At 34.9% G+C, this 21,004-nt stretch overlaps 1 protein-coding gene across 1 annotated transcript in view; it reads left to right on the top strand.

Moving 5' to 3' along the window:
• The window catches only part of LRP1B (LDL receptor related protein 1B), a 631,162-nt gene that overhangs the window by 468,428 nt on the left and 141,730 nt on the right, over positions 1–21,004 (top strand). Inside the window, exons 32-40 of the mRNA XM_066553313.1 lie at positions 498–647; positions 9,065–9,205; positions 9,949–10,074; positions 11,230–11,361; positions 14,903–15,037; positions 16,532–16,661; positions 19,072–19,198; positions 19,353–19,504; positions 19,793–19,917. Coding sequence (XP_066409410.1) covers positions 498–647; positions 9,065–9,205; positions 9,949–10,074; positions 11,230–11,361; positions 14,903–15,037; positions 16,532–16,661; positions 19,072–19,198; positions 19,353–19,504; positions 19,793–19,917 — 1,218 coding nt within the window. The remainder of the gene's footprint in view (positions 1–497; positions 648–9,064; positions 9,206–9,948; positions 10,075–11,229; positions 11,362–14,902; positions 15,038–16,531; positions 16,662–19,071; positions 19,199–19,352; positions 19,505–19,792; positions 19,918–21,004) is intronic.

The raw sequence follows: 21,004 nt of genomic DNA, 5'->3' as shown, positions 1-21,004 counted from the left end.
GTTCTCTTGCTTCAAGCTCCAAAGAACTGATTATGAGGTCAGTTCACTATGAATCAAAATGAAAAATAATACTATAAATTTATCAGGAGTTTGGATTAGATTTTGGTATTTCATCATCCTAAGCAGGGAGAGAACAGACTTTTTATAGTTCTGAATCACAAAAAGTACCTTGTTTACCACGTCTCTGTGTAATCACAATTTTAAAATATAAATGATGGTTTCTGGTCTGCATTTACAAGTTGTTAATGACCTTGGTTTATTCAATTCTTCATTGCCAGATAATGCTCTTTCATCAGTCAGTCATTGGTTTTGGTAACTGCTGAAAGAAACAAAAGGCACTAATCTTTCCAAACGCCTGTTTGTTTTGTTGGAAATGACCAAGTTCAGTTTTCTCAAATTATTTTTTTTCATGTGTAATGCACTTTCATAATGAAAACAGTTTAACAATGTATATCATCCATTAAAGCCACTGTTAAATTTGTATGTGTTAATTACAGGTTTATCAATAGATTATGGGGAGAACAAACTTTACTGGATCAGTTCAGGAAATGGAACCATAAGTAGATGCAATTTGGATGGTGGTAATCTCGAAATAATTGAATCAATGAAAGAAGACTTAACAAAAGCCACAGCTTTAACCATTATGGGTAAGTCCAGTGATAATATATTTTTTAATTATTCAAAGCTAATTAATAATGAAACATAAGAAGCTTAGGGAAGTTATTGTTGGTTTTATGTAAATAGTACATACAGTGCATTCACGAGTCAGACTGTGTTGTCCATGAAAAGTTCTTTATGTTCAATTGAATTATAAGGATATTTCTAAATGTAGACTTGCACATATATATATATATAGATATATTTATTTATGTGTGTATATATATATATTTATGTATATAGGCATGAAGGTAACAGATTGATGGCTTATATTTACCATAGTCACATGTAAAGAACTTTGAAAGGGGAAGGAGCTGTTGCACTGTTTATTACACAGAATTATCCATTATGTGTTTCCTCTGCTCAATTCCTCTACCTAGTTCAGAATATTTCTAGTTTGTTGGATTGCCTGTCACTTTGGGAAGACTTCTTTTGGTTATGAATTGATGTTTGAGGATTTGGATTTTCAGATGTCTGCTCATATTCCATGTATTAAATTGATTGAAAGAAAAAGATTCCATTTGTTACACTTGGTAAATAAGAAATGTTTAGAATGTTCTTAAACATCTATCAGAAAAATCAAAACAACATAGTATAAGGAAAAATTCCTAAAAAAAAAATCAGCTAATTGCTGATCACTGAATATTATAAAAATATTGCTTCAAATGGACTTTTGCTCATATGCAGCTCTTGGTCCTTGTTATAGCTGGGACAGAGTGTAGTAAGAAATTCCAGGTTGACTCAGAATTTACACTTACACTTCTGCTTTTTTAGAGACGACTTTGGAGCTTTCCATATTGCCTGTAAATTACTGACCTCTATTCTAGTTCGCTCAAAAATCACTTGTATTTATCTTGGATATTAAAAAAAAAAAAGTTCAATTGATAAACAGACTTTTGTTGGGATGAGTGGGTTATCAGCTGCCAGTCTTTTAATGAAATATTTATATATTTCCTATTAATTTATATATTTCTTATAATTTTTATATTTCTTATTATTTTTATATTTTCTTATTACTGTTGTATTTTCTTATTTTTAATATTTGATTATTTTTATATTTGTTATTTTGAAATAGTTTGTTTGATTAATTAAATAATAATTATGCACACATATATGCACATATGTGCTATTGAAAATTAAATAAGATTAAATTATTTTTATGCGCATGGTGTAAATTATGTCCTATTTAAAGTGGCGATTACTAAATTAGATTTATTATACACCCATTTGGACAGTACTGAACTCTAAATGCTGTCAGTGTCTGTTGGAGGTGTTATGCTTTCATGTGTGCATTCATAACCATGACCAGGTTTGGTGTCAGAAGGAATCATGAATGTTCATTTGGACAAATTGTTTTTCATTGATTGGATTGTGACTGGAAGTAGACTGAATAAATGACCCTTACTCTGGGGAGCTGTTGGAAGTCTTTACTGGGAGGTGTAAAATGTGTTTTGTTTGTTCATACTGTCACTGAGCTGGTGGTGGTGCCAGGTCTTCACCTGCCATCCACAGAAGCTACAGCAGTGATGATCCCTCTGGGACAGGGAATAAAGAGTTTATAGCTGCCATGTAAAGAAGAGTGCATGAAAGTAGTTGAATTTTTGCACATCTGGAGATGGAAGAATATCTGCTGTGCAGGTTTTATCACATATACCTCTAATATTCATAGTTTGGGATGCTTGGTTTTTATGGGCGATGACAATTCTCTCACCTCAAAAACGGTGAACAAAAATGGGGCTTTCTGTTTGTTTTGCTTTGGGGTTTTAGAGTCATAGTTGTGCTAAACTGCATCTTGGCGTTGCAGTGAGATTCCCCTTTAAAATCTGCTGGAGAAAAGTACAAGCACATAGAGTTTTATCAGCAGGATTTTATGTGCTGATTGAGAAACGTGAAAAGTTCCTGCATTAATTTCTCCTGTAAGTTTCCATATTGTGGAACACACTGTGGAAATATAAATGCCATTTATTTTCCTAAAGTGGAATCCTGAGTGGATGTGCATCAGCTTCTTACAAGCAGGCTTTTGTGCATGCAAATTGGGTCAGAACAGAAAATCCAGTGCCATATGAAGCAAGATAAGAGTTTATCTACTTGATAAATGGTCATAACTAATAATATATAAGTAAAGAGCAATGACTAATTTGTTCCAATGAAAGATTTAATGTGATAGTGTATGAAAATTTACTACCCCTGCTGATCTGCTTGTCTACAAGTTTAAACACAGTAAACACAATAAAGCATGAATGAAGTACTTCTCCTCTGTGAATATACTGAGCTATCTTTTTGATACCATTTGAATTCATCAGTGACTGAAGAAAGAGATGATACTTGTGCCCAAACCCTTAACTGTTTTGTAGATATAATTTCTGCTCAGTGCTGAAGAGTTCTGTAATCTTCAGCTTTCTTTTGCATTATTCTGTCTTTTGCATTTAGTGTCTTCCCAGCTAAAAGCAATGTTTTGGACAGTTAATTTTATTTGTTGGTATATTTTGCTATAGGGTCTTGTCATATTGTTGGGTTATGTTTCCGCTGAGCAGAAAAAGGAGATGGAGTTTGGTATTTTGAAACTGCCTTTGCACAGTTGTGTCACCAGGTCACAGAGTTGGTCACTCGTTGATCACCAGGACCTTTACTGGACTGAGGAGCTGGAACAAGGACACAGTGGAGGGCACCTCAGTGGATTGAGGGGATGGGCAATGTGGTCTGAGGTAGCCCTGGCTGCCATGCACCCATTCCCTGCCAAGATTAAGTGCTCTGAAGGAGGAAGGATCTTCAGAAAAATTGAATTTCTAATAAATTTACTACACGATTGATGTCTCTTCAGGCACCTCAGCTGTTGATTTTGAAAATTTCTTTAGCTGTTTGGGAAGTATCTTCCCCAGCCATCAGTCTCCTTGTGAGAAAGCATGACCTCAGAGACACCCAAAGAGAATCCCACAGCCTTTGTCAAGGGCTAATGCCTTCCATCCCATGTGTGGACAGAATTTTGCACAGAAAACTCACATATCTGACAGTTTCCAGTGCCTTTTGCTGTATCTTACACTTCAGGTTCCAGAGGATTTTTCAGAGCTATAAAAAAGGCAATGACTGGGCAAGGCTGGCCCAACCAAGACTTCTTTGGTTTGCCTTGGTGATCTCTGTGCTATTCTAAAAGCTCGAGTTTCTTGATCTTTGATTCTCTTAGTTTCAGTATTGGAAAAGAGAAGCATTGGTTGTGCTCTATGATTTGAACTCAATAGACAGTGCCAGTGAAGTCAGTAAAGTTTTTGGTTTGCTTTGCAATGCAATTTATAGAGTGGCTCAGAGCTTCACCAGCAATGAATATTCTCCTTTAGCACGACCCCTCAATCTCCACATTGTTTTTATTGCTTCTAATTCCTCTATTTTAGCATTGCAGTTTAACTGTTGGAAACCATTTGGAAGTTACCACTTCTATTTCAGATGTTTGCTGTTGTTTAGTCCTTTCCAGGCTCTGTTTAACATTTTCCTACTATTGCATTCTTTAGTGGAAGCTTATAGAAGGTAATGATAAGACATAAAAAATAATGTTAGCAAACAAGTTGGTGCCAAGGTAACTGTCAGGTTTATCCTTGAGGGGAATGGAAACAATATATAATTCACATCTTCCTGTATTTTGGATCTTTCATTTATTGGTTTTCTACTCAGCAGTGTCAGTCATCTTTCTTTTTCAATATGCGGAGCAAAATTCCTAGTCTTTTGGTGCCTGCTTTTGCTAAATCTTTTGAATGTGTACATATCAAAAGGAATATTATTTTCATCCCATTTTTATGGGATGAAAATAATATTCCTTTTGATAAGTACAAAATGTCTATTTTTCCATGCCTTTAGCCATACCAAAAAAAAAAAACCAAAAAACTTTGCTGTTGCCATTCTGTATTACAAAAAAGTTGCTGTAAATCTATGAAGTCCTACATGCTTTCCCACTCTTACCACTTCTTCTTCAAATCCATATTCACCCTGTGAGATGTCAGTGGATGGGACATCAGCCATTTTTAATTAATCTATCAGTCAAAACCACATGAATGCTTTGTCTAGTACCTCCCACTGGTTATTGTCTTGCATTTGGTCATAGCAATTTACTTCTCTTACTATGTAAACTTGACATTTTATTTTCTTCAAAGACCTCTGCTGATTTTTTTTTTTAGTAATTTAGAAGCTTATCTGATTCACAGCACCCTGTGCCCTACATAATTGTAAACTCCTGCTGCTGGCACAATTTATAAGTTGATATGAAATAGATCCCCTGTTCTGATATTCAGCATGTTCCATGTGAAAGAATCTCTGAATGTCTTATACAGTACAGCAGAATTCTTTTCAACAAGAATAAAATGCTTTCTCTATTTGTTTTAAAGTTTGAGTTTAATCTGCCATTCAATATCTGATTTTAGACATTTTCCTGGTAGCCAGTGTTTTCAGTGGGATCAAATGATAAAGATATATTTGGAATTCTGCATAAAGTCTCATTTCCTGCCTTCCAAGTCACTTAGTGAAAACGATTCATTGACTGTTAGTGAGATTGGTTAGAAATTTTCCTTTGATGTGAGAGCTGTATTTCTGGGTTGGGGAGCAGTGTCATTATTTCACACAATCTGAGTTGCAGAGGAGCTCGCTGCAATATCTGATGTGTTTCCAAACTGGTGTGTTGTTTCTTGAATGACAAATGACTCTGAATGAGAAACTAGAAAAGTATTGATTAGTTACTGTAAGTCTGTAGCTGAGAAGAAAGGGATGCTGAAGGCTTCTGTCAGCAGTTTTGGTGGTGGCATTTGATTGGATTTTGTATCAGGTCCTCCCAGAAATACAATTGACACAAAACCACAACATTCAGCTCATGTCCCTACAAAATAGGAATATAATGTAGATTGTATAATGAGGATATAATTTGTTGTGCATTTGGTCTTTTTTTAGTATAAAATAGAGTAACTCCACATAGTGAATGATTTTATGTGTAAGTGCTATTTCTGTTGAAGTTCATATTAAAAAAATTCAATCAGCAATACAACAAAATCAAATATACATAATAGCTTTTCAATAGGCATGCAGATATTAGAAGAACATTTTTTTGAACAAAAACTGTATATAAATAGAGCCATCAAGTTGTATTATCAAGCCATCAAAACAGAAAGTAACAATTATATTATTTCATTTTAGACAGAAAATGTAGGTTAATATTACCAAAATATATTCATGCTCCCGTTTATTTTCATTGTGCATTAGATGATATATTGGTCATTTGATTTTTGTTTCATCCTAAATAAGGTTTCAAAACTAACACCAGAATGCTTCCTTAGTAGTCCAGATGCTGTGACTTTGCTGGATCTGTTTGCAAAGTGAAAGGGGCTGCTCAGATCAGGGGACTTCAAACACACACACCTTAATTTTCCGAGTCATCAATCTTCTAATTGCCATAACACCATTCATTATGTTAGCATTAATATATGAAATATATCTAGGCAATTTGCCCAGCTCTAAGTGCAGTACATAGTTGTCTTCCATAAATACTCAAACCACCATTAATGAAAACTAATGGCCCATCAAAATTTGTATTCAGAGTACTACTTGAAGTCTCCAAAGGACTGTCCACAAAGCCAGGGTAGCAATTTTTGGCATCTGAAGTTGCTGTTTCCCAATATGTTGCTGTGCTTAATGCTAATTACCCAGCAGAATGGATAAATACAACAATTTTAATATATATTATAATCCAGTTTCAGCAACAAGGTTGTAATTAGTGATCGAGCAACATTCTTGTTAGCATAATCAAGCAAATAAATCACTTTGATTTGATGTTTAAAGGTCCAAAACAGCATTTTTCTTCCCTTGTGTGTGAAAGCAAGTTGTCTTTACGCTGAAGTGGGTTTTTTGTAAAATCATCTACTATATTTTAAAGTAAATATAGAAATAATTAGTTAATCCTGAATACTAGACATCATAGATGAGTTGTCTACTGACAGAATATCAATAATGCAGAGAGAAATATTCCAAATTTAAGTTAGAATTATGGTAAAATAGACGCGTAATTGTTTTTGGGTTTTTTCTTTACTTGAGACTGCAGTGGTGGTTTTTGGTCATCTAGCAGTATTGTATGACCTTTCTCATTTAAATCCCCCTACTCTATCCTTGTCTCTTTCTACAAGTCATAGTGTACCATTCTGTGTGAGAGAAGAATAAACACTAGTTCAGTGAGATTTTGTAAGTTACACATTTATTTAAAGGTTTTATCCAGGTTTCACAATAATAAGAATGCAAGTGGAAGGTAAAATAATCAATTTGAAGAGTATTGTGATATTTCACTTGTGAATTGTTATGATTTGTCCTTTATATTGGTGTAGGGGATGTAGGAGACTCCTCAACCTCTGCAGTCACAGTCGAGTGCCTTAGGATTAGTAATGAGTTTATGAAGTGTTATTTTTTGTCACCAGAGGAGAAGAACTCCAGGATCTGATGTGTCTGACACCATTGATGGAAATTGTTTAGACACTCTTAACTGTGCATGGAAGCAGATGTGGTCTCGTTGAGTACCTCAATAAACAAAAGAGGTACCTGGTGGAACATTCAGCTGCTCATGTAAAAACGCGTTTGGCTCTGGACTTGTTATCAAAAGGGAGAAATGAAAATATTTGTGGTGTAGATCAAACTTCTTGATTAAGTACAAGCCATGTGTTCATCTCTTGGTAAAACAATAGGACAAGTTGGTTATTTGGAGCTTTTGTTTCTTTCCTTTTCTTAAGGAGACAGCAGGTCAGTCAAGGACAGGTTTGGGACATCGTTGAAACCATAGCCAAAGTTGTGGTTTTGCACAAAATACTAAAGAAATTACAAAAACAGTTTGATTACTTGAAATAAAGGATGAAAACGCCAAAACTAGATGTAATTTGCTTTCTTCCTGTGCCCCAGTCTTACAAAACAACTCATTTCTTATAAACAGATTTGGATATGTAAAACAGTAAGTTCATGTTACTATGCACAAAACACTAGTCATTATTTAATTTGGTTAATTTAATTAAATTAACCAAAATTATTTAATGGCCTTTTCTGATTTGTGGTCACAAAGAGGATGTGACTAACAGAAACTCTTCCTCACGTACAAACATATCATTGAAAAAGTTCACTTGACCTTTAGGATTGTGGGCCATCATCTAACAGGAAAAAAAACAACTCCAATTCCCAATATTTCATATCTGGATTATAGCACAGTCACCTTCATATTTTTAGCTTTCATGTGCCTTTTTGTTATAATTGACATAATCAAAATACAACACAGGGACTTCTTGTTCTAAGGATTTTCTGATAAAAGTGTCTTTAGATACAAACTGCTGTTAAGTGATCGTTATTGCATGATGATGTTTTTAATCAGTCAATTTTATACTGTCTAGTCAATGCATAAAATTATAGGATTTCTTTAAATTTTATCCACATTTAAAGAGAGAGTTCCAGTTGTGTCCCCAAATCTTGATATTTAGAATATTTTTCATTCCGCAGATTCTGGTCTTATCATATACTTGTGGAGAGTATGTTTTGGATTTTTCCTAGATATTGTATTTTCTGGGGTAACTTTTTACAATTACCACAGTGAAAATTATTTTTTAGATCTGCACTTCCTATCGCAAATCACTCAACTGTGTGGCTCTATAAATTTGTTATTTAAATATTAAAACTGGAGGATAGGCAAAAATTCTTTTAACTGAAAAGAGAATTAACTAAAAGTGAAGTTAATACACAGTATTTGTTAAGAACACAGTGTTCCTGAAGTTTAAAGGTTTTCAGTTCAAGGTTTTATTTTTGGTTCCTCTACAGTAATTATCTTTTCTGTCTGAAATGAAGAGCCGTGAGCCCATCTCATCATTCATCTGTGTGGATTCAAGGAGTGAGGACTTGTGACAGGGACAATCACAAGATTGGCTACAGTCTTCAGCCATTAGTTCACTGAAGTTTGAGCTTGAAATCAAAGCAGTTAAAATTATAATTCTGAAACTTTGGGAGGCACTGCCTGCTTTTCAATTTTTCCAGGATTTCTTAGTAGCTGATTGCAACTTTTTTTTTTAATAAAAGACTTAGTTTAATATTTCAAGCAATTTTGTTTGCTTGTGAAAATGAATTTCTTCTCTAGGGTAACATTAGAATTTCCACGTATATATGAAAAACGAAGCATTTTTCTATGCAGGTAGCCTTAAATCAGCAGTTGTCTCAGAAAAAGTTTAACTGCTGAAAACTGCTTTCATGTCTGCAGAATGTTAATAACACAATTTCTTCAGATTTTCTCTATAACCTCTTTAGGCAATTCCCTTAAAACTGATCTCAGAATTAACCTCAAAAGCTTTTTTCCACCTCAGGTTTCAACCACATCCTGTTTGATAGTGATCCTCCTAATTTCTGAAACTAAATTTTACAGATAAAAAGCTTTGGTGGGCAGATCAGAACTTGGCTCAGATTGGCACCTGTAATAAAAAAGATGGAAGAAACCCAACTGTCCTGAGAAACAAAACTGCAGGTGTGGTTCATATGAAAGTGTATGATAAAGCAGCACAGCAAGGTAAGTCACATTTGAAGGATGTTTGACCAATTTTTAGAGTGCACAGTATATTTTCTCATGTGGTTCTCCCAATGTGAAAAAAATAATAACTTGTAATCAATTAATTCCTTGAGTATCTTAGTGAATTTATATTTTTTCTTCAGGAAGCTTCAAATTTCTGAGATGTGTTTAGTTTACTGTGTATAATGTCTATTATAAATCTTATTAAAATATATTTTCTATTACTTAAATATTGTAATAATCAGGTAGTTAAGAGCATGGATTTGTGATATCTCTTTGGAGCATATCTTAAATATACTAAAAATGGCTCATCCATGAAGATAACAAGGCTAATATAATATTTGATGAATGAATAGTACATAGGCAATGATTTGTTTGTGGTCTAGATTAAGATACACTAATGTCAGTGAGATTTCATCATTAACTCAACATACAATGTTCAGGTTCTTTATATGCTTTTACTTTAAAATAGGCAGATTTTTCAGAAAATAGAATTATTTATGTTCCAAGGGGAAATGTGGGGTTGAAATTCTGCATGAATATGCAGAAGTGAATGCATGAGTGAAGCATGGAAAGATATATGAATTGATGACATATTTTATGCATATCTCAATTTTTCAAATAGGTTATCTGAACAAAAATTGGAAATAATCATAATATATTGACAACAACGCTAACTTTTTAGCCAGGGTTGCATTGCTCAAGTTTTGGTTTCTCTTGTCTCTTCTCCTGTCGTGTCATAGGCAGCAATTCCTGCCAGTTAAACAATGGGGGGTGCTCCCAGCTCTGTTTGCCAACATCAGAAACCACCAGAACTTGTGTGTGCACAGTCGGCTACAACCTCCAAAAGAATCGCATGGCCTGCAAAGGTAAAATGCCCTGCAGCATTTATTTTAACCAACTTAACTTCCAGGGGAGCATTGCAATGAGTAAATAAGCTTCATTCAGTCATTTTTAGTTAAATAACTGTACTTAATATGCTTGATTGAACAGTAACAGAGAAATGTCTGCAGTGGTTAGGAGAGAATTAAATTTAGCTTTTCATTAAATTATTCAGATAAATAAATTGCTGTGGTAACTCTGATTTATTTTTTTTTATGTAGACAGAAAAGCAGACTATATGAACCATCATTTACTAATAGTTGTTCAAGGTCATATAACTTATCTTTAAATTACAGGCTACAAGTATCTGAATGGTTGGGTATCTCATACTATTGTATTGCTCTTAATATAAAATAAAGCAAATTTTTTTTCTTAAATCTTTTTCTTGTTTAAGTTGGCAGAAGTCAGAACATAGCTCACAGCCAAATTCTTTCTCCTTGCCTGAATAATGCATAACAACCTTATGGTCAAGGTGTCTTATAGTTTTATAAATTTGATATTATTTATGACTATTAATTAGGACTAAGTAATTCCTGAGAATTACTATGTAAGAAGACGTTTAAACAGTAGAATTTATTCCTACTTAAGAGAAATAGGTGCATTTGGAATTTGATTAATCTAACAGAAAAATAGACATTTAAAATGGGTCACTAAAGCTATGTAATTCTTTGTCTCTGCAAAGGAAATGGGCATAACTGAAGTGAGATGAAACCTGTACCTCAAAAGACAATTTACTCTCCTGTTTTCTACAAGTTCTTTAAAATTATCTCTTGCTGAACATGTTTAGGAAGCACAGAGGTGCACTGAAAATATTCTTAAATTTCTCATAATTCAAACCAAATTTTTTCTTAAATTTTAATTTTAATTTCTGCTGAAATTGAATAAATTGAATTAATTACCTGATTATAAGATGGTGTTTGACATGAACAGTGATTCCCTTCTCTTGATAGGACCACATTTGTAATTTAATTAGAAATGCACAGTAATGACTCATGGATATCTTTTCAAAGACCTGGAGTTGTCACTCTGCAAACCTGTGGAGCACTTGTGGAAATCATGTTTAATGTATGTTAGCTCCTCTAATCTTGGTTATTTGGAAAGCTTCCCCTTTGCTCTCATTGGCTGCTTTATGTTTCCCTTAGGTATTGAATCATTTCTCATGTACTCTGTCCATGAGGGAATTAGAGGAATTCCTCTTGATCCAAATGATAAAATGGATGCTTTAATGCCTATATCTGGGGCTTCATTTGCTGTGGGCATAGACTTCCATGCAGGTAAATATAATGTAAAATTTATTGTATGCATGGTTAAAATCATAAATTCTTCTCATAAATGAAATAACCCCTTGTTCTCAAACCTTCTAAGAAATTACAGCTGTGTTTAAAGGAATTGGCAATGCATCATGTTACGAGTTAAACTCTACATTTAATATTTACAGTAAATAGGAAATATTGTGCATAGCCAATTGTTCTGTCAGCAGCAGCTGCTCACTTTTGGCAGAGTCATCACTGAGAACTTGAGTAGGAAACTGGTGGTTTTAGAGACAGTATGAAAAGGCTTGTTCCTGCTCTGACACTGTTTCCATGGAATTTTCTTAGTCCTGAGTGGTGTTGTACCTGGCAGGTGGCTTTGACAGCTGAGTGGGATGGTTTTCTCCCTGTCCAGCCCAGCTCAGCCACGTTCCTGCAGGGCACAAGCCAAGTCTGGATCTGTCCCTTCCTTCTGGAAGGAGCTCTGAAAGCCTGAAGGAGCATTTCCACCTGGACTGCACTACACACCTTTCCACTATATATACAGAAATAGTTTTGAATTTACACAGCCTTACAAACTTCCTATGAAATTAGGAGGTTTCAATTTTGCATGCATGTGAAAAAAAGTGGGAAAAAAATTAAAGATCAGATTCTATAAGTGACTGGATGGTGATGGTGTTTGGATATCTTAAAACATGTTAGCAAGTTTTGATTAGTTTTTGGAAAATAAACAATCTGTGACCAAGTAATGACCTGAAACATATCCTGTATCTCTATATTTTTAACCCATCAGCCTTCCTTCCAGACTCATTTGTTGCCCATCAAGTTTCCAAACTGGCAGTCTAGAAATAAAATCTTAAGTTACCTATGTTATTTAAATACAGACATTATCCTCTTGCAACATACAATTATTTTGCCATACTCCATTGTTTATTTTGACATAGATTCTGCCTGGGAACTCAACATTGAGAGATCCTAATTTTTTTCTTAATTGTATATTAATATATTTGTCCTGGAATTGAAATCAGAACTATTTCTGTTGGCTCTGTTGGACTGCTTTATCACACAAATATCACTAAACTTTTTTTATCAGCTTGGAAATTAAATTCATTAGATCTTCCCTTTTTTTTTACCTGCTTCTTCACTGATGTTCTTGCATCTCTGAGTAGCAAAATTTCAAGTTCTTTCAACATTTTACAGCATTAATAGTTGGATATTTTACTTTCAAATCAGTGGCAGCTGATGTTCAGAACTTTTCTCACATCATGGGTATAGCTCAGTTATAGTCTCCAGAGACATAAAAATCACTTAAAAGCCAGAACCTTTGTACACATACCTAAGATGGGAAAGACTCTGTTACAGAGATTTAATCTGTTCCTGGAAAGACATAGGAGAGAGAGAAGTGGTGACCACACATATTCATGACAGAGACTTCCAAGACAATGCAGTTGGGTTTTCTATTTTTCTAATTTATTTTTATCTATTTTTTCTATTTTTTAAATTTAAAGTATGCAAACTTTACAAAGTTATTGCATCTAACACAGAAGAGTAAAATTTGACCTTTTCAATTTAAAATAACAGTATTGTATTGAATTTTATTGGTTTTATTAGCTATTTTGCATCTCATGTTTTTTTACAATAGTCATATGATACACTTTAGAGAGGTTTATGTTTAGCTAATAAACACCAAATTAATATTTTGGAAGAATGAGATTTTTGACTTTTTGTAAAAAATGAAATTTGAGGCTGCATAGAATGAAATGAGGTTCTCCCCCTTGGCTTGATGAAGTCACAGCACAGGGAACATGACTAGAATTGGCAGTGATAAATGCATTGCAAAGATAAATATAAATGGTGTGCAGCAGTGAAATCACAAGGGGATAGTGTGTTATAAAAACGTTACAGCTTTCAACTGCATTTCAGCTTCAACAACATCTGTTTTTTCTTATTTTGGTCCCTTACATTTATACATACATACATATACAATTGTATAAATTCATTTCTAAAACCTACATATATCAAATGTAACACAGAAAGCAAGTGGAGGCCGTTTCAGATTTCATATAGTTTTTCTGTTTTCCATTTAGTGAGTGGTGCTTTCATTTCACTCTTAATCGTGAAGGATTCCCAGATTTTGCTGTTATCTCAGTAATTTAGGTATACAAAGTGGATAAAATGTATTTACATATGCTAGTAGTATAGCATGTCCTAATTAAAAGTCTAATGACAATGGTTTTGCAGAGATGAACCATCTAGAAGATGCATACACCTTTTTTCTCCCTGTGTTTTGATACTTCTAACTAAATTCTAATTAGCAAATAAGTAACAAAATGCATGATTCTCATATTTGTTTTGACTACTCGAAGTCAGAACTGTCATTTGTTTAATTGGAGGTGGGGTAAGATTCTTGAGCATACCAATATTGTTTGGTCACAAATAACTGTCTTATTTTATAAATATATCTATCAATCTACACAAATATTCGCGCACACATACATATATATAGATACTGTGTAAATATGTAGATATGAAATATTTATATTTGTTTATATTGGTAAGATTTCTATGCTGTATCTAGAAATACATATTCTGTAAATACACTCACACTATTATGGAATTAAAAGCAGATTTACAAAGTATGAGAAAAATAATGAAGAAAAAAATATTATTTAATATCTCTCTGCAAAGCTCAGAGGAGGTCACTCAGGAGGTCATCAGCTCATTACTTTGCAAGCAGAATGTTGTTTGCAGCTTATTTACAGAACCCTGGCAGTGAAAATAGAGACAATTCTGCGTGAGGGACATCCTCACGCCATTTGCCACACCTTTTTTTTTGAGGTTATTATGTGCCACAGAAGACAGTTTGTTTCTGTGCTTGAGCCACTTAAAATTCTCCATCTGGCTGTTGAGTTTAAATGGTCAAGTTGTCCCTTTTTTCCACTTTATGGACAATCACTGCAGCAGAAAGGCTGGAAAGACAGCTGAGATGTCTTGAAACACCAAACAAAAAGACTGTTAGTGGAAGCTTCAGGACATTTAAAATAAAAACTGACTTGTGGATGGAATATATTTTTTTATTCTTTTGTCAGCATATCACTGTCAAATGTCACTTTTTATTTCCCTAGTTAATTTTTTTTCCTTACACTGTTAAAATTCAATGTGTCTGATTACTGAAGGAAAAGTCTGTATAAGCAGTTTTACACTGTAGCTTTTCAGACTCCTGAATATTTTGGAATGGTGACAAACAAAATAGTATGTTTTTGAAGCATTTATTCCATTAGGGAAAAGGTAAAGACAGCATATTTATTGTGATTTTTAACAGAGGTAGTAGCTTCCTGTCATAGCCCTATTGTGCTACATGTGCTGTACTAAACAGCCTAGAATTCTGACAGAATTAGTTTAAACAAAATTCAAGAAAAGGCAAACAAATGATGAAATAAAGCTGATAATTTTGATACTTAATACAAGTTAAAGTTATAAGTAGCAATATTTACAGTTGCTAATGCAGACACTAGGACCGAAGTAAGTGAATTAATCTGAGAATCATCGGCACATGTTTTTATAGGAAATGATACAATCTATTGGACAGACATGGGCTTCAACAAGATCAGCAGAGCTAAGCGGGACCAAACCTGGAAAGAGGACATTGTCACCAATGGTTTGGGGAGAGTTGAAGGCATTGCAGTAGACTGGATAGCAGGTAGGTCTGAGCCTGCTCTAGGATGTGTCTGCATGGGGAATAAATCACACGGGACTCCATTTTCTTCATGGTGGAAAAAGGCTCTTCTTTATTCACAGAACTGCTTTTCATACAGTTTTACAGACCTTGTGTGGGAGTCCAATTGGTTATTAGTTTTCTTGCCAATTACTTTTACTTGTTAGTAACAACTTGTTATTCTGTGTTGATCAGTCACTCAAACTCTCTTCCATATGTGCAGAGAAGTTGTTTGTGAAAGGTAGTTTTCATTTTTCTATCTAAGGGTGCAAAACCAGTTTATACAGGTGCAAGCTGTTTTTTACCCAGAAATTGTTATACTAATGAATTGCTCACAAAAGGATTGCTTTTACATGGGAACTTGCAAAATGCTAGCTTTCACAAGGCCAGCCACTGATTTCAGGAGAGCAGGCTTAATTTTATGAAGCCTTTATGATTTTTCTACCTTACTGCAACACTTGTCATCATTTCTGAGAGTACAGACTTGCCTCTTCAGCCCAAGATTAAATAACTTTGATTCCTTTCAGCTCTAATTTCTAGTAATGTAAATGTCTGGAAATTAATTTTTCATATATATATATATATATATACACAATATGTATAATTATATATATATAAATATTTATAATTACATATATATATATATATGTAGGATGGTATTTCCTAGATGAACAGTTTCAATACCAGATCATGCTATAAAAAGGCTGGCTAATGCTATAAATTACAAACATAACGCCTATGCAAATGAAAATATAGCAGTTAGTTTCTGCTTCTGACTTAAGCAGAAGTAGTCTGTTTAAGTGTCGGAATTCAGGACATCCCTCTGGCTGTCCTGGATTGTCAGGATCCCTGCCAGGGGGCTCAGAGACCCTGGTACAGAGCCCACGACGCCTGTGGTTTGGATTATGACCCATGGAGCAAGTTACCAACCTTATATGAGGATCTTTGAGCCACAAAAGTATGAGTAGAATAATAATTAGTTTGTCGGGGGGTGAAAAATTGATTTTTTGGGGGTTTTTAGAATGAGGGTTCAGGGGGCAAGATGGAGGAATCTGGGCATGTCCAGCCTTTCTTCTTCTTGTCCTCCATCTTCTGTTGTGATGTTGGCATTTACAGATTGGTTTAGAGTAGAAGCTCACTGTCTAACATAGGTGATAGGTACTGGAAAATAATTGTAAATATTGTACACGTAGTTTTTAGTATAAAAAGATAACACAGCCCCAGGGCAGGCAGAGTGCCTCTGACTGTCCTGCTGAACAGACCTCAGCTGGACAGGAGAAAGAATTTTATAGATAAGAAACAGTAAACAACCTTGAGACCAAGAACTGAAGAGTTCTGACTCCTTCTTCAAGTGCCGAAAGTCAAAGAGACTTTCTAACGTATCTTCGGGTCACTCTGACCAGCTAAAGTCCCAAGATTTAAGTAGTAGTTTTCAAGTAGCCTTTCCTTCAGGCAGTGACTTCAGGGTGTTTTTTCCAGGTAACATATACTGGGCAGACCATGGCTTCAACCTGATCGAGGTGGCGCGGCTGAACGGCTCCTTCCGCTACGTAGTGATCTCCCAGGGGCTGGACCAGCCACGCTCTATCGCGGTACACCCAGAGAAAGGGTAACATGTTATTCCTAATGTACACAGAGCTTTTGCCTTGCTCTCTGTATTCATAACATTCTGTAAGTTCTCTGCAAAACGGTTTTGGTTTTCTAAGGAAACCGTTCCACCGCAAGGTTAGGCATTGCTTGGAGGCGTGCTTTGGTCTGAAGTGCCCAGCAAATCCAAGGAAGCCACGCCAGCTGATGAGGGACTTCATGATGAAATCCCACAGCTGTGTAATCCTTGGTAGTTGTAAACTCCAGGATCGTGTGACATCCCAGTGCAACAACCAGGGAGAGTGGCCGGGGTAGCTGAAGGTCACGTGAGATGAAGGTTGTGGATTGGAGAGTAACAGTTGGCAAAGTGACATCTGTGTTCACCCAGCTGATTTTTGAGGGCAGGGACTACTCTGCAGCATTGACAGAAATAGGGAATGTACCATCCCCTTCCACCTCCAGAACTCCTTGTGGAATCCCCATCCCAGTAGTTGTTCCAGGTCAGGCTGGATGGGGTTCTGAGTAACCTGGCCTAGTAGAAGGATGAAGAGACATGTCTCTGCTGGGACCCCCACACATGGGGGTTGTTTAGGATACTTAAGGAGAATTAGAGGATCACAGACTACTGTTTTACGTGTCTGGTTAGAACAGTGTATCTTCTACAAAGGAAAGAAATCTTCATTTGTTTTATTATATTGATAACTTGAGATGTCTCCACTCAGTTCCTCCAGGAGGAGCACAGCAGTGTTTTGCTAGGGAAGTACAGGGCTGCCTTCTGTGCCAAGATTAATGCCTTTTTGCCCTTTGCATTATTGTTAAGTCTCTTCCCCTTTTGAGGTAAAACTTTCAAAGGTGTTCTTCCCTCCTCTTGCCCTGACTCTACATTCTGCATTTGTCTGGAAGCTGGAGTTGACAGCTGTAAGAATAGAGAAGAAAATAGCAGTTATTAGAGCTCGTTGAATCTGCCAGTTATGCCAAGATGGGAAGCAGGCAGCATTCAGCTGGTTGGTGACATTATTTATTGTCACTGAGGAAAAAGTGAGGAACGTGTAGCCCTACAAAAGGGTGACTTTGTCCCTCATCAAGTACATTTATTCACATAATATTTTTTGGCAGCTGTTTATGATTTTCTTTGGAGTATTTTAGATTCATTTAACCTGATAATTATGGGTTGGTTTAAGGAATATTTGAGTATATAAATGTCTGCTTTCCTATGGTTAAGATTTAGTTCATACCTATTTTGAAAGTCTCAAATAACTCTCTGACCTCTGACCAGACACCTGAAAGCAATTTCAGTTGTTTAGCGGTGCTGTTAATGATCTGGTTAAAATTGCATTAAACTTATGTGGTGATTGTTAAAATTCAGCTGATTAATACTGCCTATTTTGGCATTCCTCAACATATTTTTAATTTAACTCACATTGCTGTTCTGTTTCCTAGTGTCCACGTGATTTTTTTTTTCATTAGTATAAATGGTATTGTTTATTATATCAAGAGCTATGAGAACAGATTCATTTTTTCTGGAGCCAGAAAGCTTTACAATGAGAGCCAAAGTGGGTTGTTTCAGAAGCTGAACTTGATGAGCAAATTACAGGATTCATATTTTTTTCACCCTTATCACAATATTATCCCTCATTATTTCACATATCTGTAGTCATCTAGTCAAATGCAGCTGCTTAACCTCAGAATGGTGTAATGATATCACCAGACACAAGGGAGAACTGTTGAGTAGTGCCCAAAAGATTTTGTAGTCTTTAAGGTTACTGTTCATAAAGGAAGTGTTATGTGTAGATTTTTTGACCTCATTTTGTTATACCTGAAGCAACAGATGCAGAAGTTTATTAAAGCAGAAGTTTGACGAAGCATCTTGTCCCAAATTAATGATGCAACTGTGGCAGTAAGTATATAGAAGATTAGATAAGTAAGATTAGATAATAATATGAGATTAGATAAGTAAGATTCAAATTGTTTCCATGCAGCATTTGGCAGAATTTGAAAAATATTTTCTTCTCAAAAAGACCCTGTTTCTCTACCATTTCCTACAGTGTTTCTCACTACTTCACATCTAAAACATTTTAAAATTAGGTATCCCTTGTACTATCCAAGTATTTGGTAGTGATTAGATGCAAAAGCCTCTCTTCCAAAATTTATTTTTATTTTTTAACTTACCTTTTTTTCCCAAGCACAAAGCTGAATTCTTTAAGGAATAGAATTTCATATGGATTCATGGAATACAGTTTTAAGAATTTTCTCATGTATATAATTTGAAAACAATATCTTAACAAAGTGTCCAATAAACAAATATTATGATACATTTACCTTCTTAAGATTATTTAGAGACACGAGCACCATATGGTATTTTTTTATATCCATTTAATGGTAATCGTTCATTTTGTTTGCAATTTTAATTGGTGATTTTTACGACATTCTAGGTATTTATTTTGGACAGAGTGGGGACAGAGCCCTTGCATAGGCAGAGCACACTTGGATGGCTCTGAGAAGGTTGTCCTCGTGAGCCTGGGGATTGCATGGCCTAATGGGATTTCCATCGATTATGAGGTTGGTTCCTCTGTCTTCCAGCATACCTTAAAATGCGCAGTATCTGTTATGTTTCATTAAAGCCAGCTGGTGTTCCACCTTGATGTAATCTTAATAACTCTTAATTAAATACTTGGATAAGCCTGTTGATGTTTCCTTTGAAATTAATCTTTAGGAAAATAAATTGTATTGGTGTGATGCTCGTACCGACAAGATAGAAAGAATTGACCTTGAGAGTGGAGGGAGTCGGGAGATTGTGCTGTCAGGGAGCAATGTGGATATGTTTTCAGTTGCTGTGTTCGGAGCTTACATCTACTGGTCTGACAGGTAATTTATTTTTTCATAAGTATTTTAAATCTCAAAACGTTGTTTCGGTGCCAGGTGCCTCACCTTTGTAGGATTAGCCGTTCCTTAGCAAGGTCGCAGGTGGGATCGCGGAGTCCTGCGCAGTTTCCAAGGAGAGGGAGTTCTGAAAGATGAAAAGTGCCTCAGTGCCATAGATGAGAACAGGCTTCTCCACCTCCCGTTAAGTGAACTCTCCACTGCTCCTCAGTCATTTGTTCGGTGTGAATTAGTTGAGGATTGTTGATGAGACATCTTCAACTTTTTTGGCAGAGCACATGCAAATGGCTCTATTAGAAGAGGCCACAAGAATGAGGCCACGGATGCTGTGACCATGAGGACTGGCCTTGGGATAAACCTGAAGGAAGTGAAAGTCTTTAATAGAGCACGAGAGAAAGGTTGGCTGTTCTTAAGGATGCTATTGATTGTGTTAATATCACCTGCTACTTTTTCTGTATATTAAAGCATACCAAAAATTAAGTAAGCAATGATTTTACCACCACTTTTTACTCTTGAAGTATTTTTTTTTAAACCAAAATTAATGTACTAAAGAAAAACATATAGTACAAATCCTAATAAAATTTATCAGAGTGTTTCAAAAAGAAAACCTAAAACCAAAACACTTCCTATCATTCCAGGTTTGATGGTTTTTGTTTTGTTTTGTTTTTCTTAAAAGAGAGTCTTAGGATTGAGAGACCTTGAGCTGTGCTTTACAGGGTAGTAATTTCAGGAGTTTCAGATTTCTTTTGGAAATCAAACCAGATGTTCTTATTAAAAATTCCCATCCTCTGTGTCTCAATATTTATTTGCTGACATTACTCGGTTTGAGTCTCTTTTTTTTCCCTTTTTTTTTTTTTTTTTTTTGCTCCTTCTGTGGAAAGAGACCTTGTAAATAATCAGATTTCCTTTTTATTCAATTAGGTTAGCCAACTCAAGAGACAAAAGTTGTTATAGACTCTCTGTGATTTATGGTACTGATGGTTAAACTTTATTCTCTACTACCTGACTAAGAATATTCTTGCTCTTTAACCATCTTTTTACTTCTAAAATTCTGGTTTTGACAAGACCTTGAAAAACTTGCTTTACTGAGAAAAATTTGTTAGATGTCTACCAAAAATTATGATGATTTCCTCAGAAAAAACTGCTACTGGGTAATCCAGACAAAATTTTCTAGAAATATACTCAAAAGAGAGGAAAAAAATAAAAATAATGTTAACACCATTATATATAAAGTTTTAAATACAAACATAATTGCAGTGTTAGTAATACTCAAAATTTCCTTTAATTTCAGCATTTTATATCCAGAGATTGTGTCTTCTACTTAAATCTCTCCAAATAATTGCATTATATATGACATGTTAAATAAATCTGCATTTTGAAAGAGAACATATTTACAAATTATTAAAATGCTTTAAAAAATTAATTTTTTTAAGAAAAATCATTTGTAAATATATATGCATAATAATTTTAGTATGGATTTCTGCA

This window comes from Molothrus aeneus, chromosome 7, assembly GCF_037042795.1.
Source record: "Molothrus aeneus isolate 106 chromosome 7, BPBGC_Maene_1.0, whole genome shotgun sequence".
Lineage (NCBI taxonomy): Eukaryota > Metazoa > Chordata > Aves > Passeriformes > Icteridae > Molothrus > Molothrus aeneus.
Note: the sequence above shows the minus strand (reverse complement) of the source record. Positions and strands in the feature narration are given on the sequence as shown.